Source organism: Egretta garzetta, unplaced genomic scaffold (genome assembly GCF_000687185.1).
Source record: "Egretta garzetta isolate BGI_Z169 unplaced genomic scaffold, ASM68718v1 scaffold575, whole genome shotgun sequence".
Lineage (NCBI taxonomy): Eukaryota > Metazoa > Chordata > Aves > Pelecaniformes > Ardeidae > Egretta > Egretta garzetta.
Genome location: NW_009259790.1, coordinates 641024 through 657321, shown reverse-complemented (window position 1 = coordinate 657321; position 16298 = coordinate 641024). Strand labels below are relative to the sequence as shown.

At 43.2% G+C, this 16298-nt stretch overlaps 1 protein-coding gene across 1 annotated transcript in view; it reads left to right on the top strand.

Annotated features, from left to right (window-relative positions):
• LOC104126971 (multidrug resistance-associated protein 1) overlaps positions 1–16298 on the top strand; it is a 60096-nt gene that overhangs the window by 30541 nt on the left and 13257 nt on the right. Inside the window, exons 21-32 of the mRNA XM_035895080.1 lie at positions 609–747; positions 1666–1873; positions 2745–3055; positions 3934–4133; positions 4628–4754; positions 5193–5294; positions 6305–6451; positions 7650–7808; positions 9784–9950; positions 10699–10893; positions 12126–13181; positions 14111–14116. Of these exons, the coding sequence (XP_035750973.1) occupies positions 609–747; positions 1666–1873; positions 2745–3055; positions 3934–4133; positions 4628–4754; positions 5193–5294; positions 6305–6451; positions 7650–7808; positions 9784–9950; positions 10699–10893; positions 12126–12234 (1864 nt within the window). The 3' untranslated portion in view covers positions 12235–13181; positions 14111–14116. The remainder of the gene's footprint in view (positions 1–608; positions 748–1665; positions 1874–2744; positions 3056–3933; positions 4134–4627; positions 4755–5192; positions 5295–6304; positions 6452–7649; positions 7809–9783; positions 9951–10698; positions 10894–12125; positions 13182–14110; positions 14117–16298) is intronic.

Sequence of the window (16298 nt, the reverse complement as noted above, 5' to 3'; positions counted from 1 at the left end):
CCAAGGTTTCTGCAGATGACTGCTGTCAGATGGGATGAAGTGCTAAGGGGACATTTAATCTGACCTAGTACAGCTGCTGTTGTGCTTGAGAGAGGCCAGAGGCTGTCACTCTGATTATACCCTCCCAAAATCAATCTCATAGACTATGCTTTATTCTTATGGTGCTCTAGAGATAACTATTTCTGGAAGCTAATAAGTACCTGGGACTACAGTTGCCTGTTTTGATGCCAGTGTGGGTACCCTTTTTGCACTTCAGCAGCTGCACTGTAGATGATAGGGTTTGTAAAGGCGGCGGCTGCTGCTGATCACCAAGAATTTTTCTTTCTGGAGTTTGATTGCTCAACCAAGATTCTTTGACTGGCTAGCCTGTTACTTGTATCTGAAGGTGGATACCTGAGAACTGAATGCTACCAAGAGAGGATTAGGAGTGTACTTGTGAGGGGAGGAAGAAAGCACTAGTAACCACTGGCCTGATGATGACCAGTTAGGAGATTGATTATCACCAGAATAATGTAAGCCACTGACTTGCAGCCATGGACTGTTGAAGTCTATTTATGAACACCTGGCCTGTATTGTGCTAAGACTGGAAAATAAATTTCTTCAAACAGGCAACTCAGTAACTCCTCAACATACAGCAGAGACATTGGGAAGCCACAGCACCAGAGCAGCACAGCAGAGCTGCAGAAGCCACTCACTGAAAAGAATTCCTGGAAACTGACGGAGGCCGACACAGCGAAGACTGGGAGGGTAAGGTCTCCCATTCCTGTTTCCTGCACTCTTTCAGTATCAGAAAAAATCCACAGGGTTCAGAAGAACATAGCTTCCAAAGACCATATAACTGGGGTGAGAAAGGTCTGAGTGGATTCTTGGACTTGCTCCTTGTTGTGTAGTACTTCATGGAAGCGTTGCTGTGCCCTCTGGTCCCAAAGCTGAGTCCCAGGTTTGCGTGCAGAAAGTGCTGACACCAAACCTTTTGTTTTAAGGTGTTGGGCCTGACCACATCAAGGTTTAAAAGAAGAAATTAAAATCTTGCAGCTATTTCTTGGAAAGAGGTTGTGACAAATTAGGTGACCTAATGAAACCTGGCCTTTGGTGTAAGGAGCTGGAATTGACTCAGATGAATTTAAACCAAGTTCCACTGTAGGCACAAGTAATCCCAGGATACCCAGGGCTTTCTAAGAAACCTGAGTGTGAGGTTCCTGGGAAAATGGCAGTTTCACCTCCTAGCGGTGTTGCTTGAATCCTCTGGTTAAAGATCGGGTACAAGCCGTGTGGAGCAAGGATTTAATTAAAGGCTATATAATCTTGTGGTAAAAAGAGCATGCCAAAAAATGGAACTCATCAGTGAAGTTTTTGGCTCTCTCACTGATGTTCTGTGCTACTTCAGGAAGCTCTCTCCCTACCCCATCCATGTCTTGGAAGACAAGGGAAGGATGATGTGTGCCTGCCCTGGAGGGATATCAGATTTGGCATGTCCCCATAGCACACTTTGCAGCTTGTGTTCCCAAGCAGTGGCTCTCTGGAGTGCAACTGTTGTGTTTTTATGACCTGATGCAAAGATACTGACTTTACATAGGGGTTGAAAAAGGGAGAATTGCTGGTTTTGAAACTCAGTCTGCAAAATGAGTTGTTTTTTTGTTTTTTTTTTTTCCCTTTTGTCTTCAGGTAAAGGCAATAGTGTACTGGGACTACATGAAAGCAATTGGACTCTCTATCTCTTTCTTGAGCATTTTCCTCTTTATGTGTAATCATATAGCGTCCCTGGCTTCCAACTACTGGCTAAGTTTATGGACAGATGATCCTGTTATCAATGGGACACAGCAGTACACAAATGTCAGACTGGGAGTGTATGGAGCACTGGGAATTTCTCAAGGTTTGCTTGGTCTTACCTATTTTAACATCAGCAAGTTCAGAATTGTTTCTAATGCTCTTGGTGACCTCATATCCTCAGAACTGCACCAGCAGTGTGCTAAGTATTTGAATGTGGGGTTTGGGTTTTATTTTTCCTTCAAAGAGAGATGAAAAACTTGAATGATTAAAAAAAAAGGCAAGCAAACCAACCTATAAAGTTACTCAGTTAGTGAATATGATTTTCTTTCGTTTGTACAAAACAAGAACAAAAGTGGTTTGCAGGGCCTGATGAGCCAGAAGTTAGTGACAAAACATCTGACCTGGGAAGTGGTTTCTTGGCCTGTAAACAAACTGCATTAGCCTGGTTTGCAGGGACAGTTTGTCACAGGAGGCCATGGCTACACTGCGTCCCTTGCAGCCACAGCCTGGCTGAGCTGTGTAGGCTGATGTTTCCTCTAGCTGTTTGAGGGTCCACCCAAGGCACCATGGGGAGACCAGCTCAGCAGCTTTTTGTGTGTTCTCTTTGTGATCAGTTTGCTTGCCATGAAACCTAACACCCAAGTACACCACTTCAGAATTGCTATAAAAATCCTGCAGTAAAAAACAAATGCCACCTTAAAATTGAGTGATCTTTACTCAAGGAAAGTGCTCAAATATTACACAAAATTTTGTAATGGAGAAACAACTTCTTCCATGAGAGAGATGTGGTGATTTTACTGATTCTTTTTTTTTTTTTTTTAATTACTTGAAGTAATTGCTGAGATTACCTGTAGTGAACCCCAGTTCTCAGGATTATTGTACTGGAGATGTGCTAATGCTGAGTGATGACAAAATGAAGAAAGATGTTTCGTGTGAGAGGTGGAAGCAGTTTAAAAACAAGCTTTCTTTTCTAGGTATTGCTGTGTTTGGCTACTCAATGGTTGTGTCAATAGGGGGAATATTTGCTTCACGACACATGCACCTTAACCTGCTGCACAATGTCCTCAGGTCTCCAATGAGTTTCTTTGAACGTACGCCCAGTGGAAATCTGGTGAATCGTTTCTCTAAGGAGATAGATACCATTGACTCCACCATTCCACCGATCATCAAGATGTTCATGGGCTCAACATTTAACGTGATCGGGGCTTGTATCATTATTCTGCTGGCCACACCTATAGCTGCTGTCATTATTCCACCTCTGGGACTTGTCTACTTGTTTGTGCAGGTAGGGGGTTTTACCTGGGGGCACTGGGACCAGCAGCTACTCATCTTCTGTTATTTAAGACAGGCTTTTTATCTGACTCTACACTGGGATGAATTTTAATGTGTTTGACTTGAGTCATGCTCGACTGACTGTTCTTTGCATGGTTTATTGATTAGCTGACGTTAGCAGAGCATTTCCTTCCGTTGTCAAGTGCAGAATGACTTCTGTGCAGAAGGTAATCCTTTAATACCTTAGCAGATGTTATAAAAATGCCATTAGATCTTGAGACAAATTTTGTATAGCTTGTTGCTTGGAACCCAGATATGGAAAATGCATGGGCTTTTCTAAAACTTGCTTCCAAACAAAAGAGTAGCTTTTAGAGTGGTATGTGCGTGTTGCTGGGGTACCTGTTTCTTCAGAATATTGTTTACAGCGCAAGAGAAATGATGGCAGCCTTTCACTCCTGTCTTGTATAGGCAGGGTGTGCTTGCTTCACTCTTGCTTTACTCTTAGAAATCTAGTAGACCCAGTACAGATTGGAGTGAAGAAGCTGGGTTTTGACTTTGACTCTTGAATTAGCGAACCTATCAGGCTTCATTAGCAAGCCCTAAAGGCAGTGATGCGTGTGTATTACACTGTTGAACTAAGCCTGCAGAGAAGAGAAAGAGGAGAAAACGGCTGTCACATGAGATGGTTTGATCGGTGGTTGTTTAAAAACGGCAGAGGATATGTAATGGTCTTTTTAGGCCTAAAAGTGTTGGAGAAGGCATGTATTTCCACGTGCAAGTTCAGTCTCTGTAACTAACAGCTCAAATGGCAGGGAAATCTTTTATGATTCTCTTTGTCTTTTCAGACACAATCTGGATGTAACCGTAATTCTCATACTCTCTGATTTGCAGAGATTTTATGTGGCCACTTCTCGCCAGCTCAAACGCCTTGAGTCTGTCAGTCGTTCTCCTGTATATTCTCACTTCAATGAAACCCTCCTGGGAGTCAGTGTCATTCGAGCCTTTGAGGAGCAGAAACGTTTCATAAAGCAGAACGACATGAAAGTGGATGAAAATCAGAAAGCTTATTATCCAAGCATTGTTGCAAACAGGTAACAGTGGGGTTGGAACATAGAAAGGCAGTTACATGGGGTTCTGCTACCTGTGCTCCTTATCAGTCACAGCTCTCAGCATACTTGTCCAGGGTAGGGAAGCCTGTGTAGATATACCTGTTTCACAGATATTTTGCTTAAACTTCCATGATGGAATTAAGATTACTTCTGAATTTCTTTTCTTTCTGAGAGTTCCTGCCTTACTTCTGGGTAATATGTTTTTTAAAAGTTTTGATTCATTGATCCCTGCTTTGTGCATAAATTCTTGTCTTAGTTCACCTGAAAGGTTTATTAATTTTGGATGCCTCTAGGTTTGCATGCTGCTGGAGCAGAACCTCAAATATCTTGCAGTTCCTGTGTCACTGGCAGTATGCAGATGCCATGTTACTAATATTTTCAAAACCAAAACGTGTGACAGAACATTGGTTGGCCACATTCCTAGTTCTCTGTGGGTGAATTACCAAAAGGATGCATTACATATTTCTGTCTTGCAGGTGGTTGGCTGTCCGTCTGGAGTATGTGGGGAATTGTATTGTCCTCTTTGCAGCATTGTTTGCAGTGATTGCACGCAACAGACTCAGTGCAGGACTGGTTGGCCTCTCAGTGTCTTACTCACTGCAGGTAATTTTACCTTCTTTTTTTTTTTTTTTTTTTTTTTTAAAAAAAAAAAAAAACAACCAACCAACTAACCAAGCCCCAACCAAACCCCAAATTCTGAATTGGAAGACTGCATCAGAAAGTCAGAACCTTGCTAAGGCTTTGGAGGGACAACTAATATAAGGAATATAGGAAGAGAATAATAAATACAAATAGCATCTGGAAAGGTGCTGGGAAGTTCCTTCTGTGCCTTGCCTGTGTGAGGGCATATGGCTAAGACAACTCATCCCCTGCATATTAAAGGCATCTGGACTTTTCTCTTGTCCAGCACTGATTAGCGAAGATCTTGTCCACGTTTATGCATTCCATGAACTTGCAGTGCTTTGATTGTTTTGTGTTTTTTATTTATTGCAGGTAACATAATTAGTGTAAACTCCTTCTAGACTTCTTTTCTTCTTGCAGATTACAGCATACTTGAACTGGCTAGTTCGCATGTCATCTGAGCTGGAAACCAACATTGTTGCTGTTGAAAGAGTCAAAGAATATGCTGAAATGGAGAAGGAGGTACGTTGAGTTGTCCACCACACCTGTAGAAGTCAGTGCCCTGTTCTGAGGTCTCACCCATAACCTGGCTGAATGGGTTGGCAAGTGCAGCTGGCCATATCTCTGAGCTGAGGGATGGGTTTAGTTTAGAGCTTAAAACTGTCAGTGCCCTCCCTCTAGGGACAGGCTGTATTTTAGCAGGTAATTCCGGCGGGTGCTTTTGAGGTGTACCCACTAATATTTACACAGTGTTAGGAAATGTGCTGTTCTGCCTTGGGCTAAGCAGTGGAGCTGTACAAATGTTTTGGTTTCCTATGTGCTTAAACATTATTGTTTTTTTTATTTGTTTCTCTTGCTCTTTGTGGGGAGTAAAGAGATTTTACTTTTTTTGTCTTGATTCAAATCACCTAACAACTCACTTCATCAGCGGCTATGTCCCTTTTGGCTACAGATTTCCCCATGGCTTCTCTTTGCCATGCCTGTCACTTGAACCTGACTTGAGTGACTTTTTTTGCAGCTGGACCTTATGAGGACCCTTCATAGAATTTTTTTCTCAGGCTCTGGTAGCAGACCCGTGTTTATACAGTTAAAAGCCTTTTTGTTTGGCACTGGCAGTGAATGTGGTGGGGTGTGTTCTCTCCTCTCCCACCTCTATGAGAGGCTGAGGCAGCAGCTGTTTACCAGCTTGTTAATCTTTTAGTGCTTATGTCTCAGTTGACTGCTTCTGGTTGCACGTCTGGCTTCCCCAGTGGTTTCCCTATACCGTGGGTGGGGGTGTACAAGCAGGTTATCTGACTAAACACTACCATTTGTAAGAGGAAAGTTTATCCAGCAAGTGGGACTTGCGATAGCAAAGCTTTTGGCTACATACCATTTCATCTGCCCTGGGACAGCTTTTTCCCTTTCTTCCCATCATCATCACAGTTGCTTTTGCAAATTACACACTAACAAGGGTTTTTCTTAATTGCTTTCCTCAAGTCCTCCATTTGAAGGAGGAACTGATCAGATATGTTTGTGTGTGTTTTTTTCAGGCTGAATGGAGTATTGAACAAACTGCCCCAGCGAGTACCTGGCCTGAGGAAGGGAAGGTTGAGTTTCGAGGCTATGGTTTACGTTACCGGGAAGACTTGGATTTGGTTCTGAAAAACATAAATGTTACCATAAATGGGGGTGAGAAGGTAAAGAATCTGAATTTATAGTAGAGCGTTTATAAGTCTGCATGTGTAAGTCAAAGAGAGATCTAATCCTGTTCTGTAGAGTGTCTGGGGTCCTTAAGAACTAGAATAGCTTCTGTAGAATCAGTCTTACTGTAACTGGCAGATATAGCGGGTTCTTACCCTTTTCAAGGTGTGTCCTGCATCATCAGGTAAAGATATACTATTATGTGGGCTTGTGAAGTATCTTTTGGTCTGGTTTCATAAGGAAGGGAGGTTTATGCTGTCTTCTCCCCCCTTCCCAGAAAATATTGCTTATTTGTTGGCAATTAAGCAAAGAGCAGTACGCGTTGCAGAGAGATTAAGTTAATTACGGTCTCAAGAACATGAGTAGAGGAAGGGAGTCCTGATCTAATGAGGCAGAAGTTGCAAGGTGAGACTCTGCAGGAAAAAATGGGACTTTAGAGTAGATTCTCTGGATCTGGCCAAACTGATGGTGAGATGTGTGTGTGTCTCCTACTGCTTCCTCACATATGCGCTCACGTGCATCCCACTCCAGTCCTATGTGGATTCTCTGATATCTGATAATAATGTGATCTTGCATGGCAGCATAAAAAGGTAGCTGCAAGACAGACCTGCTATCTGGCTTCCTTATTTGTGGTATCAAACTTTTTCCTGGGTGCACACTTTCTACCTACGAATATGGGCAGAATACTACCTCAGGAGTGGTTAGAAAGAGCAGATGGTGAGAGGTACATCAACCAACCAAAGTAGCAATCTTTTATATTTATTTTAAAAAAGGAAAATAATTGGTGAAGGCTTCCATCTAGCTGGGAAGCAAAACATACAATATGAAACTGAGTGCTTTTGATATATTTTTGCTATAAATTCAAACAAGATAAATATCAAGTCAGCAATTACAACTGTGAAGCATGAACCAAACAAAGGGTTAGGGAAACCTTGGCCTGCTCTACCCAATTCCATCTGCTTTCTAGAAAAATCAAAAACTTATGTGATTGGATTGCAAAGTTTGACTGCTTTTTGTTCTTGTTTTTTCATACCCGCTGATTTTTCTTCCCCTTTGATCAGTCTCAATTTGTTTTGCTGTTTTGGGGTGTTGATAGCCCAGCAAATATGACAACCTTCTGAAAGCATAGCAGTTTCAAGTAGATGCTTGGAAGTGCTTTAACTCTTCCCCAGAGTAAGTTGTTCTTCCCAACAGATTGGAATCGTTGGAAGAACAGGAGCTGGAAAATCCTCACTTACTTTGGGTTTGTTTCGGATTAATGAAGCAGCTGAAGGAGAAATTATTATTGATGGAATTAATATTGCAAAGATAGGGCTCCATGACTTGCGGTTCAAGATCACCATCATCCCTCAGGTAGGTGCAAAATCCTGCCATTACCAGAACTTGTTTTGTAACAATGCTGTTTCTATAATGTATTTGGGATAATATATTTATTCCTTTTCTGCTCTATAGCTATGAAATTGAGTCATTTCAGCATTCTCTTTCATGGACTCAAAATCAAGCTTTTTTCCTAGACTGGCTTTGACTTGCTTCTGCTGGGTAACGAGGGGCTTGGCTATGGCCAAGTTGTGATGTGGAAGCAAAACCTTGGCCTTTGGACTCATGGGCTTTGTTAGCACCCAACACTGGGTCTGATCCTAGCTGAACACCTGACAGAGTCCCTTAGTTGACTGGGACCGTTGCTCTTTTGGCCCGTAGAGGGGAAGTAAAGTCTGAGTATTTCCACTTGTGGAGAGCCCTCAAGGGACTTTTTCTAGAGATGGATATCCACTCTCGTTTTAGGTAGTTCCATTCTTTTTAGAAATGGGATGAATTTACTGCATAGTCTAGCTGTGAGGGATTAGGATTTTGCTTTGCTATATCAGGCTTGATATGCGCTCTTTGGGCCTTTGTACAAAGCATACTGACTTTGGCAGGATCTTGTGAGCAAGGGTGTTCATTCACAGAAACCTGTACATAACCATCCCAGTCTAGCCCAGCAACTGTGGGTTTGATAGTCCAGAATGTTTGGAACTACAGCTTTGCAAGCACTGGACAGTCTCAAGTCATCTTGATGACTTGAGACTCATCAAGATGAGGAACTCCTAGAAAGAGTTCAGAGGAGGGCAACTAGGATGATAAGGGGACTGGAGCACCTCCCCTACAAGGAAAGGCTGAGAGAGTTGGGCTTGTTCAGCCTGAAGAAGAGAAGACTGAGAGGGGACCTTATCAACACATACAAATATCTTAAGGGCGGAAGTCACGAGGATGGAAGCAGTCTGTTTGCAGTGGTGTCCAGCGACAGGACTAGGGGCAATGGGTGCAAACTGAAACATAAGAGGTTTCAGTTGAATATGAGGAAAAACTTCTTTACTCTAAGGGTAACAGAGTACTGGAACAGGCTGCCCAGGGAGGTTGTGGAGTCTCCTTCTCTGGAGATATTCAAAGCCCGCCTGGATGAAGTCCTGTGTAGAATGCTCTAGGAGAGCCTGCTTTAGCAGGGGGGTTGGACTAGATGATCTCCCGAGGTCCCTTCCAACCCTTGCGATTCTGTGTGATTCTGTGTGATTCTGTGATCTTGTTCTTGCCGTGTAGCCTTTATTGCCTGCCTGTTCTGATTCAAAGTAAGACCATAAAATATGGTTATATAAATCACTGTTGCAGCACACTGGCAAAAACAAGTGAGCACACTGTAAAAGGTTTTCTGCACCGGTTCTTTTGGAAATCTGGGAGGGACTTTGCTTTTTCCATTTGATCACTTTGCGTCAGTCTGACACTACTAGGTCAAAAGTATTTCCAAAGTAGTATTGCTCCATGTCCAAGAAAAAAAAAAAGCATTAATCTCATTAATACTGGAGCTGAAGACTTTTGAAATACTTACAGGTGGTGTAATTCCCTAAGAAGCAGAAAGTTGACCTAGTAGTCCCTGCTGACAAGAAGGTTGGGCAGGGAGTGCCTGTTCTTTGACTTAGTAGCCCAGTAAAAAGAAAGTTGGCTGGTTTGGATTTTTTAGGTTTTGCTTGGAAGTTTTTTGTGTGTTGTGTGGTGGGTTTTTTGTTTGTTTTGTTTTTTTCACCTCTGGATTCATGAGTTACTGACTCGTGGAAAGGTCTGGAGTGCCAGTCTCTGCAGAGAGCAGAGGTCAGGCCCCCAGGAGACATAAGGAATATGGGTGGGGGAGAATAACTTGCTGTTATTGGAAAAAATGTGGTCTCACTCCTAAATTCAGTAGATTAGCTTGCTTGCAACTGCATCTGGACATGGTGTTTTCCTTTCACTGTCTAAGAAGTATTTTTGGAGCACTTGCAATGCTCTGTGTACATTGTCAATTACCTCTTTCTATGACTAGGATCCAATATTATTTTCTGGCTCTCTGCGTATGAATCTTGATCCTTTTGACCAACACTCTGATGAAGACATTTGGAGGTCTTTGGAATTGGCTCACCTGAAAAACTTTGTATCATCCCTTCCTGATAAACTTAATCATGAGTGTGCTGAAGGTGGAGAGAACCTCAGGTATGTCAAAGAACCGTGTTTGTGAAAATTGCCTTAAGAACTAAATGAGAACTGAGAGGTGTGTATGCGCCCTCTTATCTGCAACTAGATTTTCCAGAAACCTTACAGCTCACTTGGGACAGTGTGTAGCTAGACCCTAGCAATAGCAGTGCAGTGTGGGGCTCCCCCCACCATCCCGTGTGAGAACTGGGGGAGGGAGTTGGGGAATTCTTAATGCCTGAGCAGGCAGTCAACAAGCTAGATTTTACTCACCATGTTTTAAACTCCCAAGTTTGGGAATTCAAAATAATTCAAGGAAAACTCAGAATGCTGTGAGGTTTGACAGCTTGGGTATTCTTAGAACAGATTCTAGTAGCAGCAGCCTGCTATTTAGTGGATACTCTGAACTTCCTGTGGCTCTTGCCCAATAGATGCAGTTTTTCTAAGGGAGTTGTTAGCTTGCTTTTTGCACCATAACAGGGATGTATGTTCAGTCTGTAGAAACCATTTAAAGTCCAGTCCTCAACACTGCATTGATTCAGTTATGCTGAAACCATTTGTAATGGTCTTACTATGCTGCCAAGACTTCATTGTGAGGGATTTGTAGTTTCAGATGCTGTTAGATACTCTGCAGTGACCTTGTCTATTTTGCTGGATTCTTGGCACCTATACTTTGGAAGAGTTCTTACAAGGAATGGCTGGGCTTCAAAATGAATGCTGCAAACTTGTTCTGACTTTTTTTCCCCACCCTCCCATGCCATCTGCATAGTGTGGGACAGCGCCAGCTGGTGTGCCTGGCACGAGCTCTGCTCAGGAAGTCCAAAATCCTGGTTCTAGATGAAGCCACAGCTGCTGTTGATCTTGAAACAGATAAGCTTATACAGTCAACAATAAAGTCTCAATTTGAAGAGTGTACTGTATTAACTATAGCACATCGTCTGAACACAATCATGGACTACACAAGGTAAAGTAATACCGCTTTTATCTTGAAGAATGGCATGTGTGACCTGCATTGCACTCTACTTAAATGAGCATCTTTGTGTCAGCTAGGTGTTTACTAGTGTGTATTTAGCCACCTCTTGCAGAGCTGCTGGAATCCGTTTTGATGGGTGTGGTGTGTGTGTGTTCTGGCTTGCAGTGGCTGTGCTTGGCCTGGGGACCTCCTCTGATCCCTCTGTCAAACTGCCCAGGCAAACTGGGAAGGTCTTGCCCTAATTTAGGCACAGCTGGAAGAGATGTCAGAGCTTTAGGAAGCTCATAACCTAGACTAGGCCTAGACAGTGGAAAAAGGGGTAGGTCCTGTGCTTGTCTGAAGTTTATTCAATGTTTCTCTTTCCAGCACTTTTGGTTATAGTTCACACAGCCTCCCTCATCCTCAGCTGCCTTGCTAAAGTGTGGTTGAGGGCAGACTTTTTGTCTCATAATTTCAGTTTTAAGCTCTGTTGTCCTTTTTAAAATGGCAGAGAGCAAAGTCACCAGTGATAAGACTTTTGTGTGCTTCTATAGACCTCTCTTTGTGCTGTCTGTAGTGAAAGGTAAGAGACAGGAGCATTGCCTGCGCCAGGCCCAGCACCAGCAGTAGTGTCACCAGCTGAACACCCAGTTCAGTCACGGCAGCGGGTAACAGTGTGCAGCAGCACGTGCTAAGGGCTTAGCGAGCATTGCTGCACTGCCTGGCCAGTTAGTGGAGGTAGCCAAAGGTAGTGTTTCAACTGTGAGCTGATTTTACTGACTCTGGGAACTTGCTTTGTAAACTTCCTAATGCACAAACTTGCATGTTTGTTTTGCTTAAGCTATGTCTGCCTTTGTATTTTGTCAGCAGAAGCTGTGTAACAGCAGTTGATGTGCAGCAGTATTATGGGAAGGTTATCCCAGGTCTTGCAAGGTCTCAGGGGCTCTCACCTTGACAAGAAGTGCTGCTGCCATCTAGTTTCTGGCTGGCTCAGAGCACAGTCAAAAGTCTCACGGCTGCCTGCAAATGAGTGTATAAAAATATGCTACATAAAAAATAGACCAGACAGGCCATCTGCAATGAGGTCAGGAAGGGCAGAGTTGAGAACTGCTGTCCATTCACACAGTCTGGACTATCTTCGCTTGCCATATAACGGCTACGCTACACTCACTTTCTGTCTGTACATGCATGTCTGTCTTCATCTTCTTGTGACCTTTTTTTTTTCCCCCCCTCTTGTTTTACAGAGTTTTAGTCCTGGAGAGAGGAGAAGTTGTGGAGTGTGGTAGCCCAGACCACCTACTTCAGGAAAAAGGCATTTTCTATAGCATGGCCAAAGATTCAGGCTTGGTGTAGCATTTGAACTTGGTTGGTTCCTGTGGGGAGGAGGGAGCTGATACATTCAGAGAACTGTAACTTCCCCTGAGCTGGTGTGAACCGTACAGTTCCACTTCAGACCTAGAGAAGTCAGCCAGAGCATGGCGATGGAAGTAACATAAAAATGCAATTTTTTTCCTCTTTCTTTATTCTCCTTAGTATTGATTTCAGCCAGCGTTAGGAGAAGCACATACACTGTGCGAAACACTTCAGAGACTTAATTTTTGCCTGAAATCTGTCTCATGTTCAAATGTAAGGTGGGGTGGTTCATCAGAGAAGTTCAGAAAAGCTTTCTTTTCATCTGCCTTTGTGTTCTGAAGCCCCCTTTTTAGTTTAAAACATTTGTTCAAATGCTAGTTATTTGCTTGTTTGCTGATTCCTCATTTGATGAGCCATCTATTATGGGATGCACTTGGAACATTTTGTGGCATATAGTACTATAGTCCAAAGACTTTTCTTCTTGTGAAATAACGTGTGCCAGACTCTCTCATTATGGCATTTACTGTACATGGTTAATGCTTTTATGCATTCTCCTAAAGGTTTCACGTGTTTACAGTGTATAGCAGCAAGTTCACTATAACAAGTCAGTAGTGCTGATGTGAAAAAGCACAGTCAACTCCAAAGCAGTATTTAAGCTGGCATGTTGCAGTATGCAGTACCTGATCTTACACCCAGTTCACTCAGGAATTCCGACTTGGGTGGCGAATCGTGGTTACACCTGTGGGGGACTAGGCTGAGAAGTGAGGATTTGCCTGAGCAGAGGTTGCAGGCTTGGTGTGACACTGATTGTAATACCCTTGGTTTTGGCAGTTCTGTGCTTTAATAGAAGCTCTGCCACATCAAGGACCATTAGCCTTATATTGAAGAAACATGCCCTGCATGCTGCTGCTGTTGACTCTTGGATTTTGTGGGAAACTTACATTACAGTTGGGGGTGGGGGGGGTGGGATGTTGTACTGTTTTTCAAGTTGTGTGTCAGAGATGTGTAACAATTCAATTAGCAATGGAGCTTGGTTGTCAAGATCTATGTTGAATGTTTGGTTTTCTGTGGGAAGAAAAAAGTTACTTTTCTCATATTCTGATTAGTCTTATTTTAAAGGAAAATGCTGAAAGAAGGCAAACTAAGACGGATCCAAATACTCAGCACTCTGATAATGTGGACTTCTGTGAATGATATTGCTGACCTTAATATTAGATGATTGTCTTCTTTAGAGTAAAGCTATTTATTTTTTTGTAAATTATGACTCTCTGAAATTGAATAGACTGAAATTTTCTTTGGTATTTTTTGTAATGACTATACAAATATTTGCAAAGAACTTGCAGTAAAAAAAGTCTTTGAAAGATAACATGATGTGTCATTTCTTGCTTTGTATTCAACAAAGGGTTGGCTTTGTCAGTTCAGCTTTTTGCTTTGAAAACAGAAATTATTGGTACTGTTTAGACTTGCAAGGCTGCTAGGCCTAATGTCTGGGGGGTGTTAGGGTGACTGGAAGTAACTCTGGGCTGTGGTAGGGCTGGATCACATGTCATGGTTTCTCTTGTAATTTGAGTACTGCAATTTGTCGAGCAGACCGGGTAATAATGATGGATCAGTAGAGCAGGATCCAGTGGTGCTATGGACCTTTGTCATACCCCTGGTGTCCGTGGCCTGTGACAGGCACATTTCCTGGGCAGCTCGGTGTTAATTTCCTCCATGGAAATGGAATGAGCAAGGGGTGATTTGGGAGACTGGGGAGGAGTGGTGGGTTTTGGTTTTTCAAATCTCCTAACCCTTATGTAGCATTATGATGCACAGAAAGGTGGAAAGTTTGGAGCAAATGGTTAGTAAGGGACGGAGTATAGAGCAGAGAAATGAGCTTGTCGTGGCTGGTATTGTGTTACGTGGCTGCATTACAATGGAGGCAGATCTATCTGCAGAGAAAACCCGGAGGAGGATCTGTGAATACCGCCATGAGACCTTTCCCGCTTGGGGACAGTCATCCTCCGGGAACGCTTTGTGATCCTTCCCCTTCCACCCCATCCTAGGAGAGTCCTGGGAAGGAGTGGGGAGGAGGGGCCGCTGGCATTGGATGACCAGACAGCAAAGCTCCCTGTGCTCTCTCCTTGCCTGTGCAAGCTAGTTATCACCAACACCTTCCTCAAGGCAGAGCTGCGGAGAACATGCAGTGAAGGAATTCAGGTAGGACTTCCAATACCTTTGAAAAGCTCTGTGAGTTTAGTGTAGCTCATTGCTGAGATGGGGACTCTGCAAGTGCTCTGCAGGTTTGGGCTTGAATTCAAAGGAAGTTACGTTGCTAGAGTGCTTACTTTGGTGGAAGCTGATTTCAGATTCAAGGAAATGATGCTTTCCATTGCACACTGAGTGACAGAGATTTACAAGCCTTAATGTTTGTGTGAGCAAGTCCTTTGAAAACAATGGAACTGCACTTAGGAACGTGGTTTGAAATGCAGAACTTGCAGAATTCTGGTTCCGCTGTGTAAAATGTTTGCGGTGGAGCTGTCTGTGTAGGAATGACTTACACTGCATTTGCAATCTCAAACTGAGTACACTAGAAAGTGTTGCTGGATGTTCTCTGTCCTATCCATGGACTGTGATCATTTGGGGAGCTGCATGTCCAAAATGCTGTTCTTTGCAGGATAACCTTCTAAATAGTGCAGCAAGGGGTCAGAAGACTGCTCTGAGTGTGTGTGCTTCAGTCTTGTTCTTTTTCACTGATGCAATTACTAATGTGCATCACTCTATTCTCCCAGTTTTCTGTATCTATACACTTGCTAGTACGAACTGTTCTGCTCCAGCTCTGGAGCAGATGCTCTTTTCTTGTTTGCCCTAAATACCTGTCAGTGCTTGTGCTGTTGCTGCATTGATTCATGATCCTGATTCCAAATGTCTGTCCTCATAAAAACAGTGAATATTTTGTCTGGATGTAACTTGAACAAAATTGTATTATGCATGATGAGGATCAGTCTGAACTAACCTTTACTGCACACGGAGCTAGCTGAACAAATGCAGCTTTCTTCCCACAGGACCTGTGTGTAAGAGCAGTGTCATATAGGTACTTTGGGGTACCTTGAGGCAGGAGCTGCATAGCTGTGAGATCATGTTTCATCTAGGAAAGAGAGGGCCATATACCGATCCCTGCATGCAGTGTTACTGGGACCACTTGCAGAAAACGATACAATGTGCTGCAAGGTAAGGTATTAGCATCTGGCATCAAAAGAAGTAGATTTTCCTTATTTAACCCGTTTTGATTTTTGTGCATGTGTTTGGATCTAATCCTTATTTAGTACTTGGGGCACTTGCAGCACTTCTGGGTAAGTGAAATCTAGCCTGACAGCATGTGACTTCCAGTGCAAGAGTCTGGTGCCATCCAGCAGGGATCGGTGATATGGCGGCCCAGGGTGACGAGCCTTTCCTCCAGCCACTGGGGGAGGGAAGCGCTAGTAAATTCAGGGGTGTGACACTGAATTCCAGCACCTGAGCTCAGAGTCACATAGCAGACAACTATTTTATTTGAATGCCTTGATGTCATGTATCTTCCTTCTTGCAGCAAAGCTAATGCCAGCTCTGAAAGATGGCATCTAGGATGGGAGGTGGGAACTGTACTGGGAGCATGTGCCGCAACAAGCAGCTTAGTCCTTGAGAAGGACACGAGGTGGGCATCTTCATCCAGCTGATGCAGAGCAGGGAATCCCTGACATGTATTGCTGTGGCATGGCCTGCGTTCGTCCTGTCCTTGTCCTCCAGGTCCCCTCCTGGTGAAGAGGTCATTAGCTGCCCACTGGAAGGGTCTTCACAGCTGGTAGGCTTGTGCTTCTGTAAGTGGGTAGGCTCTCACTTCCTACAGAGCATGTGGAAGCCCAGCTCCATGGTTTTCCTCTTTTTTTTTTTTTTTTTTTTTTTATAATAAATATGGCACAATTAATTTCATTTAGATCAGCAGAAAAAATGGAAACCTTATGTAGCTTCATTGCTGGCTATTTATGTGTATTTTGTGAAAAAATGGCCAAATATCTGTCAGGCAAACAGAAAGTGGCTGGAATTAA